This window comes from Salvelinus alpinus, chromosome 23 (genome assembly GCF_045679555.1).
Source record: "Salvelinus alpinus chromosome 23, SLU_Salpinus.1, whole genome shotgun sequence".
Lineage (NCBI taxonomy): Eukaryota > Metazoa > Chordata > Actinopteri > Salmoniformes > Salmonidae > Salvelinus > Salvelinus alpinus.
Window position 1 is genome coordinate 34,961,782 of NC_092108.1, and position 20,766 is coordinate 34,982,547.

General features: G+C 43.4%; 2 protein-coding genes across 2 annotated transcripts in view; both read left to right on the forward strand.

Annotated features, from left to right (window-relative positions):
• LOC139550859 (CMP-N-acetylneuraminate-beta-1,4-galactoside alpha-2,3-sialyltransferase-like) overlaps positions 1-2,009 on the forward strand; it is a 96,871-nt gene extending 94,862 nt beyond the window's left edge. The window contains exon 11 of the mRNA XM_071362080.1: positions 1,912-2,009. Within this exon, the coding sequence (XP_071218181.1) occupies positions 1,912-1,926 (15 nt within the window). The 3' untranslated portion in view covers positions 1,927-2,009. The remainder of the gene's footprint in view (positions 1-1,911) is intronic.
• On the forward strand, positions 1,962-18,169 carry LOC139550861 (artemin-like). Its single transcript, XM_071362081.1, has 4 exons — positions 1,962-2,089; positions 16,043-16,128; positions 16,332-16,530; positions 16,702-18,169. The coding sequence occupies exons 1-4, from the start codon at positions 1,999-2,001 to the stop codon at positions 17,196-17,198; spliced, it is 873 nt and encodes a 290-aa protein (XP_071218182.1). The 5' UTR covers positions 1,962-1,998; the 3' UTR covers positions 17,199-18,169.
• The last annotated feature ends 2,597 nt before the right edge of the window (positions 18,170-20,766 follow it).

Consider the following 20,766-nt stretch of genomic DNA (forward strand, 5'->3'; position numbering starts at 1 on the left):
GGTCCCACTTGTTGTTGAACCTGCCATGAGGTGCTGTACACATTCCTGCCTGCCACAGTCAGCTGTGTGTATTGTTACCCAGGTTCTATTTATAGGGACCGCGGATCCTCCCCTGCGTTTGTCTCTGCCTTGTGTGTGGTGGAGCGGGGAGCGGGGCGAGCAAGGCGCTGTTTGCCCAGGATTTGTGCTCTGCAGGCCCCACTGTTTGCCATGGAGGGAGTTCCCCCATTGTGCAGGTGCTGGAGGGAGTTTGGGCTGGCCTGGTAAGGGGGTGGAAGGTGGGGTGGGTTGGGGCGCGAGGCCCTGGTGTTGAGGTGCGTGCTGTACGGTGCAACCATAAGCCTGGCCTGAAGTATGTCAGGCAGACCCTTTCTGAAGGAATCCCCCTCACTGCCTCTGCCCTCAATCCATCCCTCTCGCCATGGCTGACAGTAGACTTGGTGACACAGTCTGTAAGGGAGGCCCTGTGTGACTATGCAAACATGGAGTGGAGGTTGGCAAACATAAACGAGTGTGTGTGTGTCTTGTTAGTTGATTAATTAGAATGTAAGAAATGTAGTAAAAATTCTCAGGTTTATGGGACTCGGAGCGTAAACAACTTGGGAGTCAGTCCGTGGGCGATCTGTTCTTATTTTTTCTAAGAACCTTGTTGTCAATACTGATTCACCGACTGGTCCCCAGATCCAAACACAAAACCAATTAAAATATGACAATTCCAGTGCGCCCTCTCTCCATGAACAAAACTATATTTGTAGCTTTGTGGAGGGGCAGGAAAAATCCCCGCACTCTCACAGCGTCAGTTCGCTCTGGTTTCACAAGGCTTTTGACAGGCAGAGCAGCGTGGTGAATATTTAGCCTCCAGTGCTTGTGTATTGTATAGTATTTCTGTAGTGTGCGGCAGAATAGACACAAGAGCGGCAAAGGTTGAACATTGGATACATTTTTTTTGGTCCTAAGTGTGTCTGATATCTCCTCAACAAAGATCGATGGCATAGCCAACAATATTTGGAGCTTCGGTAATAGTTGCAAAGTCACCACGTAATGACACGGAGCATGGAGTTGAAATGTTGCAAATGCGTTTATCCTCAGTTGCTGAGAAGTAGATTTTGACGCGCGCAGGGTCTCATCAATAGTCTTTGAACCTGAGGTATACGTGTGAAAAATAACAGGTACCAAAGACAAGAACGGCATCGAGTTCCAAGGTCTGAATGAGAGACACTATAGCCAACGTTTCTGTAACAAGGACATGGCCGGAATGCAGTTCAATCCCAAAATTCGAACGTGTATCTTGGAAATGTTATGTTTTTAAATTTTATTGTGGAATAACCCAGGAATAGCCTAAAGGTTATGAGCGTTCCTGGCGCGTTGTTTAGTCATTTCTCAAATCAATGTTTGGAGGCAAGACTGAGCAAGTCCTAAAGGTAAGGGTGAACTTAATATACACGTTATATTGTTTTGTATGTTAATTTTTTTTAAATAAATGTCAATAACAATGAATGATACATAAGACGCCGAGTCTGTAACTTATCATACATGAACCCTCTCTCACACACACACACGTCATGTAATAACGTTTGTTTGAATTGATAAACCTTTGTTTGATTGTTTGACATTTCTACAGATGTGCCCAACATTAAATAATTAACGTAATGTTCCCATGAGATTTAAATTAGCCAAAATGTACTTGCAGTGCCTTTAATTTCAAATTTTGGTAATGTGCGTATTTATGTGTACTATTCAACTTTTTATGAAATTAAAATTATATTTATACACATTGTGTTCCTATGCAGGGTGAAACTGAAAGGATTTGGTGGAGAGGAGAAGAGAAAGGCTTGGCCGCATAGAGGGAGGCGCCTTTCGCGCTCTCCTGAAACCAAAGCCTTTGAATTGTTTTTTTTTTGTTCACTTCAGGCAAAGAGGAGATAACCTGAAAAGTTGGACGCTTGAGAATGATGTGCATTTAAAGGACATCATTGTGTGGATTTTCACCGCCAAGACATGCTCCACAGCCGACCAGGAGCACGCTGCGGAAAAGGGTCTGACCTCTCCGGCGTGCGCTCAGACTGGACTAATACGCATGGGATAGTCGGTAACTCACAATTTTCCTTTGAATTCTACAACAACAACAAAAAATTGTTTGAATAGGAAATAATGAATTTAGACTACATGAGGTATTTCATTTATTTAAAACTGTGATTTTTGATGAATTGATTCAATACCTATTCGTTTACTTGCGCGTTATGGTACATTGCTGCTATGAAAGCCACATTCCTTACCTGTCATTAGTCATTACCCTTCTCTTAGTATTTGCTATGCCAACAATTAAATGGCTGGTTTGATGTCAAAGGCTTTCTTTTCACATCAGCTGCTTTTGTCATGTAAAACTCTCTTTGATCACACCTGCCACCTGTTCTGGCCTGACTTGTTGAGTCACCAGATTTTTTTTATGCAGACCTATTGGGAGTATTTTTGTCATAAATGTTTATCTGTTATGCCACAAACTGATTCTGCCTCTGTAAACTGATTGAACACTATCGTTATATTAATAATACAGCCTTTCTAACCTTTCTGATTCAAATCAGTCCTAAAAAGCTTATTCTGTGTGTAAATTGAACCTGCCCAATGTAGATTGGCTACAATATAGGTTATCCTTGACCTGTTCTTGTGCCAATTCCCTGGTAATCTCTTACTCTGAGGAAACAGTGGCAGCTAGGAAGTCTTAGTGTGTGACCCTCTCCAAGGGTGGGCTGCAATCTGAATATCAAAGCATTGTTCACACACGTGCTAATGTTCAGCGTGTACCCCCCCTCAAAGCATGCATACAACCTCACACGTACAGGCGTATCCATTTCCCCTGATTTCCATTGCCTCCCAGGTGCTAGAGACTTTTTTGGGTCATTTAGCAGACACTCTTATCCAGAGAAATTTACAGAAGCAATTAGGATTAAGTGCCTTCCTCACGGCCACATCGCCAGATTTTTCACATTGTCAGCTCATAGATTCGATCCAGTGACCTTTCAGTTACTGGCCCAACGCTCTAACCGCTAGGCTACCTACAGTATTAGTCTGCTTTCTTAGTTGACTTTATACTCACCTCTAATGGGAAGGCTGATGCAGTGGCGGCTTTCGTCTCAGTGTTTCGTCGGGCACTTACTGGACATCTAGTATCCCAGTAGCACAGTGTAGATTGGGGAGGTCAGGGAACTGGGCCAAATTGTATAAGTTTGAAGATGAATTTCAAACTCAAGGTGGCTCATACTGTTAGCTACTCTGTAGTCTGTAGGGAAATCAAGTCCCCACAGAATGAAACACGGGCGATGTCAATCCACCAGCATTGATACGAGTTGCAGAAAGCAAACCAGGAATCAGCAAAAGAGCAGAAAGATGATATTCTCCAACATTCAGCAATAAGGGCTCTGCTTTTATACACAAACAATGTTTGTGCATGCATTTGTGAAGTGAGGCACTAAATAGCTCCCTTGAGTTGATTTAGGACTGTCCATTTACTTTTCGGCTATTTAGGCTATTTCACTTCCAGGTAGTATTATGTGTGTGTGTGTGTGTGTGTGTGTGTGTGTGTGTGTGTGTGTGTGTGTGTGTGTGTGTGTGTGTGTGTGTGTGTGTGTGTGTGTGTGTGTGTGTGTGTGTGTGTGTGTGTGTGTGTGTGTGTGTGAGAGAGATCTGAGGTATCTCACATTCTCCTGTGATCCTTCCACTGGTTCCACTTTCCCGGGTCAAAGGTCATGGAGGTCTGCAGCCCGGTTAGGGATCAGATCAACTGGACACTCTTTTACCCTTTTCCTACAACCTCCCTGTGTGTGGCCTGCATGGTCTGTTTAAACAAGCTTGTACTTTATGGGAATGAGAGGGTGTTTTTTTGGTCTGGAGGTGTATTTCACTACATGCTCTCATTTCTTCTTCACTTCTCTTTCATTGCTGCATCTTAACATCCATCTGTATCGCCTCTGGGAGGCAGTTGGTTCCATATCAACGTTAAATGCACCAACGTGTTGTATATTTCTTATTACCTGCAAGTAGCTAAGCTCAAGTGTTGTTAAAGTTCTACACCCTCCCCCTAGTGGTAAGCAAATATTAGATCACTTGAAAATGTACAGTGCCTTCAGAAAGTATTCACACCCATTGACTTTTCCCACATTTTCTTGTGTTACAGCCTGTATTTAAAATGTATTACATTTATATTTTGGGGGGTCACCGGCCTACACACAATATCCCATAATGTCAGAGTGGAATTATGTTTTTCATTTTTTTAAACAAATTAATTAACAATTAAAATCTGAAATATCTTGAGTATTCAACTTCTTTGTTATGGCAAGCCTAAATAAGTTCAGTAGTAAAAATGTCCTTAACATGTCCCATAATACATTGCATGGACTCAATCTGTGTGCAATAATAGTGTTTAACATGATTTTTGAATGACTACCTCATCTCTGTGCTCCACACATACAATTATCTGTAAGGTCCCAAAGTCAAGCAGTGAATTTCAAACACAGATTCAACCACAAAGACCAGGGAGGTTTTCCAATGCCTTACAAAGAAGGGTTGGTAGATAGGTATAAAAAAACTGACATTGAATATCCCTTTGAGCATGGTGAAGTTATTCATTACACCCAGTTACTACAAAGATACAGGCGTCCTTCCTCAATTGCCGGAGAGGAAGGAAACCGCTCAGGGGTTTCACCATGAGGCCAATGGTGACTTTAAAACAATTACAGAGTTTAATGGCTGCGATAAGAGAGAACTGAGGATGGATCAACAACATTGTAGTTACTCCACAATACTAATCCAATACAACACATTGCTGAGTACCACTCTCCATATTTTCAAGCATAGTGGTGGCTGTGTCATATTATGGGTATGCTTGTAATTGTTAAGGACTGGGGAGTTTTTCCAGGATAAAAAAGAAACTGAATGGAGCTAAGCACAGGCAAAATCCTAGAGGAAAGCCTGGTTCAGTCTGCTTTCCACCAGACACTGGGAAATGAATTCACCTTTCAGCATGACAATAACCTAAAACACATGGCCAAATCTATACTGCAGTTGCTTACCAAGAAGACTTCCATTCAGCCACAAGAGCATTAGTGAGGTTGGGCAATGACGTTGGGCGATTAGGCCCGCAGTTGGCGTTCCAATTCATCCCAAAGGTGATCGATGGGGTTGAGGTCAGGGCTTTGTGGAAGCCAGTCAAGTTCTTCCACACCGATCTCAACCAAACCATTTCTGTATGGACCTCGCTTTGTGCACGGCGGAATTGTCTTTAAAAAAAAAATATATATTTACCCCTTTTTCGTGGTATCCAATTGGTAGTAGTTACAGTCTTGTCTCATCGCTGCAACTCCCGTACGGACTCGGGAGAGGCGAAGGTCGAGAGCTATGCGTCCTCTGAAACATAACCCAACCTAGCCACACTGCTTCTTGACACAACGCACATCCAACCCGGGAGCCAGCCGCACCAATGTGTCGGAGGAAACACCGTACACCTGGCGACCTGGTCAGCGTGCACTGCGCCCGGCCCACCACAGGAGTCGCTAGTGCGCGATGAGAACAGGATATCCCTGCCAGCCAAACCCTCCCTAACCCGGACAACGCTGGGCCAATTGTGCGTCGCCCCATGGACCTCCCTGTCGCGGCCGGCTGCGACAGAGCCTGGGCTCGAACACAGAATCTCTGGTGGCACAGCTAGCACTGCGATGCAGTGCCTTAGACCACTGCGCCACCCGGGAGGCCTCACGCGGGCATTGTCATGCTGAAACAGAACAGGGCCTTCCCCAAACTGTTGCCACTAAGTTGGAAGCACAGCATCGTGTAGAATGTCATTGTATGCTGTAGCGTTAAGATTTCTCTTCACTGGAACTAAGGGTTCTAGACTGAACCATGAAAAACTGCCGCAGACCATTATTCCTCCTCCACCAAACGTTACAGTTGTCACTATGCATTGGGGCAGGTAGCGTTCTCCTGGCATCCGCCAAACCCAGAATAGTACGTCAGACTGCCAGATGGTGATGCGTGATTCATCTCTCCAGGGAACGCGTTTCCACTGCTCCAGAGTCCAACGGCGTCAAGTTTTACATCACTCCAGCTGGCACTTGGTGCACAAAGCGACAATGCCCCCGTGCACAAAGCAAGGTCCATACAGAAATGGTTTGGTCAAGATAGGTGTGGAAGAACTTGCCTGGCTTGCACAGAGCCCTGACCTCAACCCCATCGATCACCTTTGGGATGAATTGGAACCACTCCAGCCGACACTTGGTATTGTGCATGGTAATCTGAGACTTGTGTGTGGCTGCTTGGCCATGGAAACCCATTTCATGAAGCTCCTGATGAACAGTTCTTGTGCTGACGTTGTTTCCAGAGGCAGTTTGGAACTTGGTAGTGAGTGTTGCAACCGAAGACAGATGATCTTTACCCGCTTCAGCACTCAGCGGACCCGTTTTGTGAGCTTATGTGACCTACCACTTTGTGGCTGAGCCGTTGTTGCTCCTAGACATTTTCACTTCACAATAACAGCACTTACAGTTGACCGGGACAGCTCTAGCAGGCCAGAAATTTGACAAACTGTTTTGGAAAGGTGGCATCCTATGACGGTGCCATGTTTAAAGTCACTGAGCTCTTCAGTGAGGCCATTCTACTGCCAATCTTTGGTCTATGGAGATGGCATGGCTGTGTGCGCGATTGTTTTGGACCTGTCAGCAACGGGTGTGGCTGAGATAGCCAAATCCACTAATTTGAAGGGGTGTCCACATACTTTTGCATATATAGTGTATATAGTTCATTTTCAATACATTTGCAAACATTTCTAAAACATGTTTTCACTTCGTCATTATGCAGTATTATGTGTAAATCTGTGAGAAAAATAATACATCTAATCCATTTTGAATTCAGAATTTCTGTAAGGTCTATACTAAATCCACTGTAATAGAGTTCTATGTAGAAGTCAACACAGGGAAGTTTTGTCTGGCTTGCCTTGTTTGTGAGAGTGTGTAAGTAATGAGAGAGATTGGTTATGCAACCCGGAGTGCCACAGGGCAACCTACCTCAATCTGGAATTGTTTAACGAACTCACTGAGCTACAATACATCTTCTGGGGTAAAGTGAAGGGGGCATGATCTGAGCAAAATAAATTTAGATTTTTTTGTAAACGCTCGACATTTTTGTCTTACTTTCTTTCAGTTGGGACATACTGCTAAGTATACCAGTATTATACCTGTGTTATTGCACTTAATGTCTATTGCTGATTTGTCGTCGAGCACTTTGGCTCTTCAAACAGACTTAAATTTAGAACAAAGCGATAGTTACCACAGTTCAAAACACTGATGAAACACGTAGCAAAACTCCTGTTTTTATCGCAAGATCTCACTCTTACAAATTTGCTCTTGAATTCGGAAGAATGTTAACTAGCAGTGTTTGCACTGCAGTGTTTGTGGCTGCGAGCACTTTTTTGATACAATAAGCTGTATTCTTCCGAAATTGCCGGGTCAGCTTCATTCATCATGGTGTCATGGGCTCCTTTGAACTACCGGGCCAGCAGGTCATTACCAGAGCCCGTCTGGGGTTCAAGACAAGCGGGCGACACGGAAACGGTCTGCAGGGCGTTTGTTCATCCAGATGCAGTGACGCATTAATGGCCAGCTTTCCCTGGGTCTGGACCACACTCAACTTAATTAGACGAAATGAGACATGGGATGTTGAGGGAAAGGGGAGAGGAGGTTTGGTGGGGTAGGGTTGGGGGGGGAGTCCTCACAAGGATAGTAAAACAAGGACAATTCGGATAATTAGGGACATTTCGCCGGTCCCTAGGTTTAGGGTTGGGGTTACAATTAGGGTTAGGATTTTGAGGTTAAGGGTTAGGTTTCGGGTTAGATTTAGGGTTAGTGTTAAGGTCAGGGTTAGGTTAAGGGTTAGGGTTAGGGAAAATATGATTTTGAGTGAGAATCAATTTCATTGGTCCCCACAAGGATAGTAAAACAAATGTGTTTGTGTGTTTTAAAAAGAGATGATGACATATTGAGGACAATTATGTTTTTGCTTTTCATTTTTATTTTTTTTAGATCTCTCTCCATATATTGTCTCCAACATTTTCCTCCTTTTTCATTCTCCCACTCTCCCACTCTCACTCTCCAACAGATTGTAGCGCTCACAAAACCTGTCATCTGAAATCCTATCCTCTATCGCTGCCATAACACAACTTAATGTGTTCCCATTTAAGGTGAGGTTCACCCAAGTGTTCTTTTTCTGTGACTCCCTCTTAAACGGCATTAATCAGCTTGGAATTTGGGATCTTATAGGGACTAGGGAGTGTGCTAGCAAGAAACAAAGGCAGAACCGTTACATGCAGTTTCTTGGTCATATGAAGTTATAGTCCGTTATTGGTTGCGATGAGGTATCTCCAGAAAACTGTCTGTGAAGGCCGTTGTTTCCATTCACACAAAGCACAAAGCTCAAATCAATTGAACATTCCAATGACCCAGTGGCTGACTTAGTAGAAAAAAAGGCAGACATTGCTTTTCACATGGAAAACCCCACAGTAGTACATTTCTTTCAGTTAGAATAGAGCCCCACAGTGGAGGTGTTATAATACCCAACAAGGAAATGGTTCCAATCCTTTTTCCACCATTCATTTTTCCCATAGGGGATTTTAGAAACACTTAAAATAAGGGCTGTTTTTTTGTGTAGGCTTACACCGGCGTGACGTTTTGATAACCATTTAAATCTCTCTCGGACCACATGACTTTTATCAATATAGTCGGCTCTGTTTAATTAGCATCAAAGTAGACATCATATAAGACTACAAATCCCTACAAGCTCCTGCTTGTCATCTTTCGCTGACACCTTTGCTAACAGGTATAGCGTAAATTAAGAATTTGCCCTAGAGAGTTCACAGAATTGTAAATTAAAGTAAATGTTGCCAATTTATTCATCACTAAATGTAGTTAACAGATTGTTAATCCAGAGATTCTTACCTTTGCCTCAATTCGGCAGTCTCATCCAGAGCATCACAGAATTTGTAGTTCTGTATGATAGCCACATTAGCAGCTAAATAGCATTTCATTTTTGGGGGGTAAATACAGGCAAATATATTGATAAAAGTCACCTTGTCCGAGAGAGATTTACACGGTTATCGATACATCACGCCAGGGTAAGCCTAAACAAAACACAGCCCTTATTTTAAGTGTCTAAAATCCCCTATGGGAAAAATGAGTGGTTGAAAAACGATTGGGACAATTTCCCGGTTTGACCGCTAGGTTTTATGGGTATTAAGACTCATACTGTGGTACTCTATAGAGCCAAGCGAACTGACCAAAGAACCAATCAGAGCAGTGGGAGTGGATTAGTGCCATTGAGGTTAAGGTTAGGGGTGATATGTCTCATGTCCTTCTGGAGGATACATTTTAATGCCCACCCCTGGACCCTGTTCCTTATAATAAGAGGCTGGAGAGTATGATTTCCCACTCCACAGCATCTCTGAGAGGGACAGGGGTTTAGGCATGAGGGTGAGGGTACTAATCCGCCCATGCTACTTCAAACACTTGGTTCCCCAGTAAAAACACCATTACCTGGGTTTCTCTGAACCTTTCTAGAGCTCTCCTCCACGGTGAGAGGATGCTAACCTTGGGGCCATGGAGGTAAATCACTGCTCACTTAGACCTGAATTCGATCTTGAGATCTGTGTGCGGAACCCAAGTTTTTGCACAGATCTTCCATTGACATCAAGGGCGGCAGGTAGCCTAGTGGTTAGAGCGTTGGGCCAGTAACCAGAAGGTTGCTAGATCGAATCCCTGAGCTGATAAGGTAGAAATCTGTTGTTCTGCTCTTGAACAAGGCAGTTAACCCCACTGTTCCTAGGCTGTCATTGTAAGTAAGAACTTGTTCTTAACTGACTTGCCTAGTTAAATAAAGGTTAAATAAATGATTTATGAGAAAGTCCAAGTTAAGTGCACACATCTCAAGTAAGGATTCTGCCCTTAGGTTATAGTTTTATCACCAGGCAACCACTTTGTTTGGTTCTAACCAGCACCACTGATTGCAACCAGCTTACTCTGTCTACCCTTAAGGACTAATTGAGGTTCTGTTGTACCACTTCCTCTTTCGTATCCAGAGCCACTATGAGCTAAACACTGATCTTGGCCCTTGTTCTCTCATCTTAACAATGACCCTGCACTGGTATATCCTAATCCCATATCTGCTTGTGCTGTCTTGTTAATGCCTAGCATGACAATGAATGTGACAATGTGGCATGACACTGACCATAGGAGTTGGCAAGACAGCACAAACAGATCTTGGACCAGGCTGAGCCTATACAGCTTGACTAAGCACTTCTGTATGATTTCTTAGTATGATCGAAAGCACAGATCAGTACTATCTTATTAGCCTGTCTTTGATCTGTAACGGCTATTCTGTTGTGTGTCAGTATCTTTGTGTGATACACCTGAGAAACACAACCCCCATGTATGTATGAATCTGTCAAGACTGTCCCTGTCTTCAGTAGAAGACTCTCAAGCAACTCTTCAGTGCAAGAAACGCACTGACATCTAGCTAGCATCTCCTTCAGGGATAGTCTGCCCAGGGAAGTGTTGTCCACACCTTCTGATTGCCGGTTATCCGAGCCGCAAACATCCCCAGCTATCTGTTTCTCATTTTGGCAGCGTTCTGTGGATTTTCCACCGGTGACAGCTCGGCTAAAGAGTGGAAACTGGCACTAACGAGTAATTACCTCTTCTCCTCTCCAGCCTGGAAGGGATTAGGGGATTATGCAGCGTATTCAGACCCTCTGGTTCTGTCGCTGCTGACTGCAGTCTAGTCTAGCAGCAGTTTGAAGGGCACATCTGGCGCAGCAGTGCAATCAGTGTGGTGAGAGTAGTAGGGGGGAATCGAACCCAAACCTGACACTTTAACACGTAAGGACATACAAGTACAAGACTGGGTGGGGTTTGTGGGTTTACTACCAGCACAGTCTAAAAACTGAAAAGCAAACAAACATGTAGTAAACTGCCAGACGTACAAATTGTCTGTTCTGACTGGACGTGAACTGTACATATCAGAACAGGTTTGCACAGGAACCAGAAGGAATAGGGAACACGTGTACCGTGTACAGTATATCATCATAGGTGTTATGGGAGTTTGTGTACCCCCCCAGATAAAAATGTGTCTGGTAATGATCAGGCAAGGACCCGGCGGCGGTGGCTAGTACTCTGCATCTCCTCTTCTCCTCTTTCTCCCCAGGTGTCTTTTATTGCGGGGGTGATTTAGTGAGGTCCTTTCCATACCCCCATGCCGGCAGGGCTCTGTCTATGACAGGTAGAGCTGGCGGATAGAACACCTCTAATGGGGCATCATTATAGGAGAGGGTTCTGTTCTGGAGAGATGGGATGTGGGCTGTTAAAGGGGAAGTTCAAGATTTTACAACTTGATGTTAGATGGTTCCTCACCTCGTAAGTACGTTTTTGGCCAGGAGAAACTGTAATCCATGGTTCGGTTTTCTAGCAGCCGCGATAAACTTAAACTTTAGCCACCTCTAGCTAAAATCAATGGAAGTGATGATTTATAGTTTCTCCTGGCCCACAGACTTCCTGTTGAAAAACAATATCCCACATAAAAATACAGTAATGTACACACAAGTGACAGTAAAAAAAAAAAGTTTGCGCCCTCCGATGTCACCGGCCTCCCCCCTTGCTTGTGTGAACAATAGAGCAGCAATAGAGAACAAAAGAGGGAACCCCCCCCCCCCACACACACACACACACACTTGTGCCATGTTATGAGGATGCCTGGACCACTTATTGAGATGTGCCTTTTGTTAAGTAAATGAGGTGATAAATGAGGTGAAAAGGACACTGGAGTGCAACTTGAATACGTAAAATCCTGAATTTCCCCTTTAAAGTGAGACAGAACACAGGAGGGAATCCCAGCCTAGCTTGCTCTACGCTTCTATGAGAGCTTTCACACATGTAGAATACAGAATGATGTACAGTGCCTTCAGAAAGTATTTATACTCCTTGTGACTTATTCCACATTTTGTTGTGTTACAGCCTGAATTGAAAATGGATTAAATATATTTTTTTCCTCACCCATCTTCACAAAATACCCCATAATGACAAAGTGAAAACATGTGTTTAGATTTATTTTACAAATTTATTGAAAATGAAATTCAGAAATATCTCATTTATATAACATTCACCCCCCTGAGTGAATACTTTGTAGAAGCACCTTTGGCAGCAATTACAGCTGCAAATCTTTCTGGGTAAGTCTCAATGAGCTTTCCACATCTGGATTGTGCAACATTTGACAGCTATTCTTTTCAGCTCTGTCAAATTGGTTGTTGATCGTTGCTAGACAACCATTTTCATGTCTTGCCATAGATGTTCAAGTAGATTTAAGTCAAAACTGTAACTACGCCAGTCAGGAACATTCAATGTCATCTTGGTAAGCAATTCCAGTGCATATTTTGCCTGGTGTTTTAGGTTATTGTCATGCTGAAAGGTGGATTCGTCTCCCAGTGTCTGTTGGAAAAGAGGCTGAATAAAGTTTTCCTCTAGGATTTTGCCTACGCTTAGCTCCATTCAGTTTATTGTTTGTCCTGAAAAACTCCCCAGTCTTAATGATTACAAGCATAACTATAACATAATGCAGCCACCACTATGCTTGAAAATATGGAGAGTGGTACTCAGTAATGTGTTGTATTGGATTTGCCCCAAACATAGCACTTTGTGTTCAGGACACAAAGTTAATTACTTTGCCACATTATTTGCTGTATTACTTTAGTGTCTTGTTACAAACAGGATGCATATTTTGGGAATATTTGTTATAGTGTACAAGCTTTCTTATTTTCACTCTGTCAATTATCTTAGTATTGTGCATTAACTACAGTGCTGTTGATCCATCCTCAGTTTTCTCCTCTCACAGTCATTAAACTCTGTAACTGTTTTTTTTACTCCTGAATTTATTTTGGCTTGCCATAAGAAAGGGGTTGAATAGTTATTGACTCAAGACATTTCAGCTACTCATTTTAAATTCAGGCTGTAACACAACAAAGAAGCCACTTTAACCGTATAGCTAGCTACCCAACTCGGTGATGATAAGGTGAAACGCGTTTATGTTCAACCAATGTCATTCGTCCATATATTAGTTTTGGGCGCAAGCCCTGAGCAAATATCAATTAACATGTCATTATTGATTGTTTAATAAAACAGTTTTTAAGAAGGAGAGCTTACATTATTCCCCCAATATCAGTGCAAATGTATCCTTACTCAGAACAGATGTACAATTCAATGGCCTGTATAAGTAATAGGTGGGCACTGTACCAACAACACAAGTATAAGGTGACAACCAATCGACCTTCCTATTGCACTTTTGCAGATGAACAGGCTGCTGACCATATCAAAGCCCTTGAGGCACATCACATCACACAAACATACATTCACACACAACTCTCCCGCCCTCTCTCACACACACACACACACACACACACACACACACACACACACACACACACACACACACACACACACACACACACACACACACACACACACACACACACACACACACACACACACACACACACACACACACACACACACACACACACACACACACCATGAGCACAGGCTCCGAAGCTCTGGAGGTCTTCAGGACTCAGCAGCCCACCTCCACCTTCTACCCTGAGGGGCTGGAGGTATTGGACTGTAAACAGCTCCAGAGTGGTGGGGTGAAGTGAGCCGGCCAGACAGGCCCACATAGACACCCAGCGTACAGGGCTAAAGGAGGCTAAACGCTCCCAGCTGTGGCATTAAGGACTCAGTACAAGATCTCTCAAGGGACCGAGAGGGGATCTGTTGAAAAAGCCCCTTTAACCTCTCTCTCTTAATGGCCAGCTTTTAAATCAGGTTAGGGGAGAGGGAGTTGGCGAGTTTGCTGCCTGGTTTTGGATTGCAGTCTCTCTCGGTCTCTCTCCTCCGACACACACATGCGGGTGCGCACACACGCACACACACACACACACACACACACACACACACACACACACACACACACACACACACACACACACACACACACACACACACACACACACACACACACACACACACACACACACACACACACACACACACACACACACACACACACACACACACACACACATGTATCTCTGCTTTTCAGGTTCCATTGTGTAAGAGATTAATGTCTGCTTTCTCCCTGGGCCTGATTTGACCTATTATTTCTCAGTAACTATATTGATATAGTCAAGCTTCTGTAATCTTCGGCAGCATAGCCGGTGATGCATACACAGATCCTATCGTAACCTTTGCACTGTAATCTTCTCAGTCCTCCATCATCCTGAGTAAAGATAGCATCACAATGATTGTCTAGGAATTGGCACCCTATTCCTCCATATAGTGCATTTCTTTTGACCAGAGTCCTATGGGCCCTGGCCTAAAGTAGCGCACTATAAAGGGAATAGGGTGCCATTTGGGACGCACCCTGAGGGTTGTATTTAGAAACACTGAAGAGCAGCAGAGTTTACATACCTTACCGTGGACCTTCACGTCCCGCTCTAGTTCAGCTACCAGGCTATCGCGTCTCTCTGGTGGATGATAGATGACTGTTTATGTATCTTATATAGGCCTATGCTCGTTTTTACAGAATCTGCTGTACCATCACCGTATGTTGTGTCAATGTTTTTGGTGAGCTGAATTTCATTTCGCCATAACATCTGTTGATGTCGAAACCAACCAAGTTTGACTGAGTTCATCGTATAGGCTTTAACGTTTCCAGAAGAGATCGAATTCTCTTGAGAAACGGTGTTGTTTCTAGTCAACCCCTCCACAATTGCACGTATCCTAAGGTGTTACTTACATGGCACGTCAGCTGGGACACGTATGGAGAGCTGAGAGACAGGACCAGTAGCAGGATGTGGACAGATAAGCCCCCAGCTGCTCAATGAGAGTAGTGCAGGGTGCTGAATCCATGCCTAATCTCTGGCGCAATTCCGTGTGCTTTTAGTTCTTGTATTCCGAGATGAGTCCACGACGAATAAATGGCAACTCATCTCTTTGGAGAGAGATAGAATCACTTGTTTCTGTTGCGTTTCTGAGCCCAAATGATTAAATGAACGCTCCGTTGTTCTAGCAGCAGGTGCTTCACTGTGTTAACAAGTTAAGTGGAGCAAACGCCCATTGGTTTTCAATTAGCAGACACTTGTCCAGAGCGACTTACAGGAGAAATTAGGGTTAAATGCCTTGCTCAAGGGCACATTAACCAAGTGTATACCTAGTCGGCTCAGGGACTTGAACCAGCAACCTTTCAGTAACTGGTCCAATGCTCATAAACCGCTACGCTATCTGTGAATCTGATCTGCTCTGTTAGCTCTATTTACATGTTTGTTTACTATTAACCTCAAATTTGTTGCCGAAACTGGTGATCGAACCAGGAACCTTTCGCGAATGTTCTAAACCCCAGTCAAATGTTGTGTTTGAGCCTTTTTAGGGTTCTTTACAGGAAAAACCCCTGAGTGGGGCATGTGGTGCTGCCATTGACATACAGCTAACCCGGTCACACTGTACACCTCATATGTAAACATCTGCGACGCTCGCACCCCTTATCACCATCTCCTCATCTCTGTGGTTTCCCCCGGTGCCCCTTCTACAGAACCAGCCCTACCTCCTCCTAAATAAAGAATGCCTTTGACAGGTATCTGACTGAAGGTAGCCTTTGTCGCTGGACAGGAGCTGTTGTGTGGCTGTATGTACAGACAAGCCGACACTAGCCGCACTACCCGGGCTGCAAACACTAGCCTTTTTACCTCAGTAACAATAAACATATCCTTCCCATTGAGGACGTGATTGATGTGACACGTCGGGTTGTTTAAGGGTTGAAAGGGTGTTTTTGTACAGTATTGGTTAATATGGATACGTTATCGCAGGCCACATCATGTTGTGCAGTTAGTTTATGTTATTCTTTTCAGAGTGCGTTCTTGAGATTGGGACAATTGACAGAGCGAGGCCTTGTTCTGCTTTCCCTCCAGGTGGACCAAGATGGAGGAGGAGAGACAGACCGGGGGTTACCGCAATGCCGTCAGCAGGCGCCCCTTACCACCTGAGTAACTGGACGGTGAGTGACTCGTTCTGCTTATTGGTGACTTATTATCTTTACCATCATTATCATCATCTTCGTAATCACCACTATTATCATCAACTATCAAAATCATCTCATCATCTCATCATCATCCTCCTTATTATAGTTGTCATACTGTTGGCTGTGTTGTTTCTCTGCTCTGTGGACCATCTCCCATTAACTACTGTCCGCTTTCGTAGGTGATGCTGTGGGTGGTGGTCTCTTTGCTGCCCCTGGTGGAGGGGGCCCGTATTGGCACTGGTTTGGGGGCAGACTCTGTCCAGGCTGTGGGACTGGTGGGAGGGATGTGGGAGAGGCAGCTCCCAGACACTCTACCTGAGGTGGATGAGCAACAAGAGGAGGAGAGTGACCCGTACTCCCCCTGGCATGGCCTCTCCGGTAAGAGTGGAACCAGGAAGTGCTTTTTAGATCTCTGTTTTCTACATCACTTGTTAATCCAGCATGATGTTCTCCATGAATAGGGAAGAGTAAAAGAAGGGTGTGCAATAAGATTATAGAGTACAAGCCACTGATCTTCTCTCTCTCGCTCTCTGGCTCTCTCTCTTTCAGACCCCTCTGTGATGGACGAAGCAGACGACCACCCCAGTGGCCGGTGGGTGGGACGTTCCCCCCGCAACTCTGACCCCTCAGACGCCGAACCAAAAGGCTTGGCCAAGAAAAAGAAGAAGAGGAGGAAGAAAGAGAAAGAGAGGGACAGAAAGGGCAAAGGAAAGGGAAAGGGCAGGCAGCCCCAGCAGAGCAGCCCAGACTGCAGGGTGGAGAAACGAGAGATGCGGGTGCGGGACTTGGGCCTGGGCTTCGACTCGGACGAGATCGTCCTCTTCAAGTTTTGCGTGGGCTCCTGCCAGTCATCCAGGACCAACTACGACCTGGCTCTATGGTCCCTGATGGAGAATGGGTCCCTGCCGCGGAGGACCTCCCGGCGGGTCAGTGCCCATCCCTGCTGCCGGCCTGACCGCTACGAGCCAGTGTCCTTCATGGATGCCCACACCACGTGGCAGACCATCCAGTCACTGTCGGCGGCCAGCTGCATGTGTATGGGCTGAGGGAGCCAGCCAAGAGGAGGATGAATAGGGCAGGGTGGCAACTGGCTGTCACTCAGCCCTGCCTGATAATATACAGATGGTGGCTCGCCGTTGAGTCTGGGTCTAGGGCGAGCCTCTGGGTTCTGGGAGGGCAGAAGTAGTCGCTCCGAAAACATATGCAACAGGGCTGGTCCCCAGTACAAAGCAGGATGGAGATTCTGTAGAGGGTCTATGATGGTGGAGTGAGGCCACGCCTCTTCCTGTTGTACATTTTCTGCTGAGGATCAAGTGGATCCGGTTGCAATGAGAGACTGCCATGACCGAATGGCAAGACAGTCTCTGGGAACAGTTTTTAACAAGATGGTGACCACACAATGGTAGGATCTTAATAGTCACAGCAGTTGGGATATGTATAAGACTGACCTGGAGTACTGATTTAAAATATTGACTCAAAGGTCAAAACGAGGACCATATCTCATTGCATTTGACCACAGGCTCAAAACAGGGATTTTCCGTAACTACATTTTTTCAATGTTCTCTTGAGTTGTACGAAATGGATGCCATGCATCTCTTTGCATTACCGCATTATAGTCAACATATTTATTACAGATAAGTTATTTATTTATTGTCATTTCATATGAGGTCCTTTTTATGGACTGTAGATTTATATTTATTGTCATGATCACATTTGTGTTGCTGGATCCTTTGACTTTGAATTGTGTTTGATTTTTGGGGATTTTGAAACATTGATAAGATCAGAACAAGTGGGAAAGGAACTCAACATTGCAGTATGTCTCATTTCACACAAAGGAAGGAAATAGTCTTGTGGCTGAAAACCTAACCAGGTTACAAGCTTAGTTTCGTTTTTTCATTGTTGTTTCAGTATTTCAGAACAATTACAGTCAATATTATTATTATTATTGAAATGGTTTCCTTTATTTTTGTACAACAATGACATTATTCTGTGTAGGAATAAAGTATTTCTAGATATACTGTGGATTGCTTATTATTTCTAAGATTCCCCCCTTACCCTCACTTCACCTCTGCTTGGTTGGGAGTCCTAGAATATATCACACCCTCATATGATCTTTCAAATCAATGCTGAATTAGAGGTGATGCTTGCAAATTAAGAGCTGGATTCAATCTGTATCGCGGATGATCCGCATAAAAATGTTTCCGAATGAGCCGACATTTAACGTGAATGCAGTCTTCGCAAAAACGGGTACATTGTCTTTAAATTTCAAGAGGTATAATCTCCCGCTATACCTCTGCAATACGGATTGAATCCATCCCTAACACTAGTACCCATGGTAGTAGACCAAGCAAACTGCAAAACGTACTTGAAAAATAATTGGCTTGTTAAAGGCTGTCACGCATGCTAGATTTTTAAGGCAATTTTCAAGAGGTCAAATGTAAAATCTGGTGAAAATTGACATAATGGAAATAGTGATACATTTAGGTCACATATCCTGAAATTATTTTAAAAAATGGAGGGGATTATCAAACATATACACTTAGACTATGGAATTGATGCCGTAATAGTTACTTGTCATACAATTATTATGCTTTACACCATGCAGATATACAGAAAATATTACAATTCAGATGTGTTCCGCTACAGTTGTGGTCTGTAGCGCCACTAAGGACCATTCTCAGATGATGTAGACCCTCTCAGAGGTCTACAACTGCGGGAGACCCCACTGGACCAGAGAGCTTTAAGCCAGGCATGTACAAAAGAAAAGCATCAGTTCCATCATTTTGGTCAAACTTGGCCCTTAGCAAACAAAAACACTTTTCTCAGACAGTGTAGATCACCTCTAACTACGCAGAAAGAAATCTCTGAACAATAAGCACTTTACCTTGTGAGGATCGGGCATTCTGAGGCAGAGATATTGGAACTAAGGGGTCAAGTGTAAATGCAGTCAAAGTTGACATTTTTGAGGTACTGATAGATTTAGGCCATGTTCACTGAATATAAAGACAAAACAAATGTACAGTACCAGTCAAAGTTTGGACACACCTACTCATTTAAGGGTTTTTCTTTATTTTTATTATTTTCTACATTGTTGAATAATAGTGAAGACATCAAAACTATAAAATAACACATATGGAATCATGTAGTAACCAAAAAAGTGTTAAACAAATTCAAATTTATTTTATATTTCAGATTCTTCAAAGTAGCCACCCTTGTCTTGATGACAGCTTTGCACACTCTTGGCATTCTCGCAAATGGGTCTTCCAAATGGACAATGACCCCAAGCATACTTCCAAAGTTGTGGCAAAATGGCTTAAGGACAACAAAGTCAAGGTATTGGAGTGGCCATCACAAAGTCCTGATCTCAATCCTATAGACAATTTGTGGGCAGAACTGAAAAAGCGTGTGTGAGCAAGGAGGCCTACAATCCTGACTCAGTTACACCAGCTCTGTCAGAAGGAATGGGCCAAAATTCACCCAACTTATTGTGGGAAGCTTGTGAAAGGCTACCCAAAACGTTTGACCCAAGGTAAGCAATTTAAAGGCAATGCTACCAAATACTAATTGAGTGTATGTAAACTTCTGACCCACTGGGAATGTGATGAAAGAAATAAAATCTGAAATAAATAATTCTCTCTACTATTATCCTGACATTTCACATTCTTAAAATAAAGTGGTGATCCTAACTGACCTAAAACAGGAAATTTTTACTCAGATTAAATGTCAGGAATTGTGAAAAACTGAGTTTAAATGTATTTGGCTAAGGTGTATGTAAACTTCCGACTTCAACTGTATACACTCAGAATCCATGATGACAGGTTATTGAAGATTACTACTGTAATTTATGACACACAAATAAATCCACATAATTTCTAAAGCATTTGATGCTCTCTGTGGTATCATTCTATGGGAATTTATCATTTGGACATGGTGATCAATTTGTATAATTTTCACTTAATATCTTCAGTGTTTTTCATCTCAGGTTTATATTTTATTGTGTGCCTAGTAGTAATGCTACCCAGTTAAAAATAGCAATGAGAAAGGTATTGAGTTAGCTAACGTTTCCAAAATCTAACAAAAAAAAAACATTACTTTTATGAGATGTGTTTGTGCCGTCATGTGCATTACTAGCACAATTTAGGAAGGTGTGCTTAATGTTTTGTACACTCAGTGTGTATTTACACACTACGAGGTTGGAATGATACTGTGAAAATTATGATAATGTCCTTTAAGTGTAAGAGCTGTTTGAAAATACTGCCTGAAATATACAGTGCCTTCAGAAAGTATTCAGACCCCATTACTTTTTCCACATTTTGTTACGTTACAGCCTTATTCTAAAATGTATTGTACATTTTTTCCCCCTCATCAATCTACATACAATACCCCATAATGACAAAGCAAAAACAGGTTTTTAGAAATTCCTTGCAGCTGAAAAACATCCCCACAGCATGATACTACCACCCCCATGCTTCACCGTAGGGATGGTGTCAGGTTTCCTCCAGATGAGACACTTGCTATTCAAGCCAAAGAGTTAAATCTTGGTTTCATCAGACCAGATAATCTTTTTCTCATGGTCTGAGAGTCTTTAGGTGCCTCTTGGCAAACTCTAAGCGG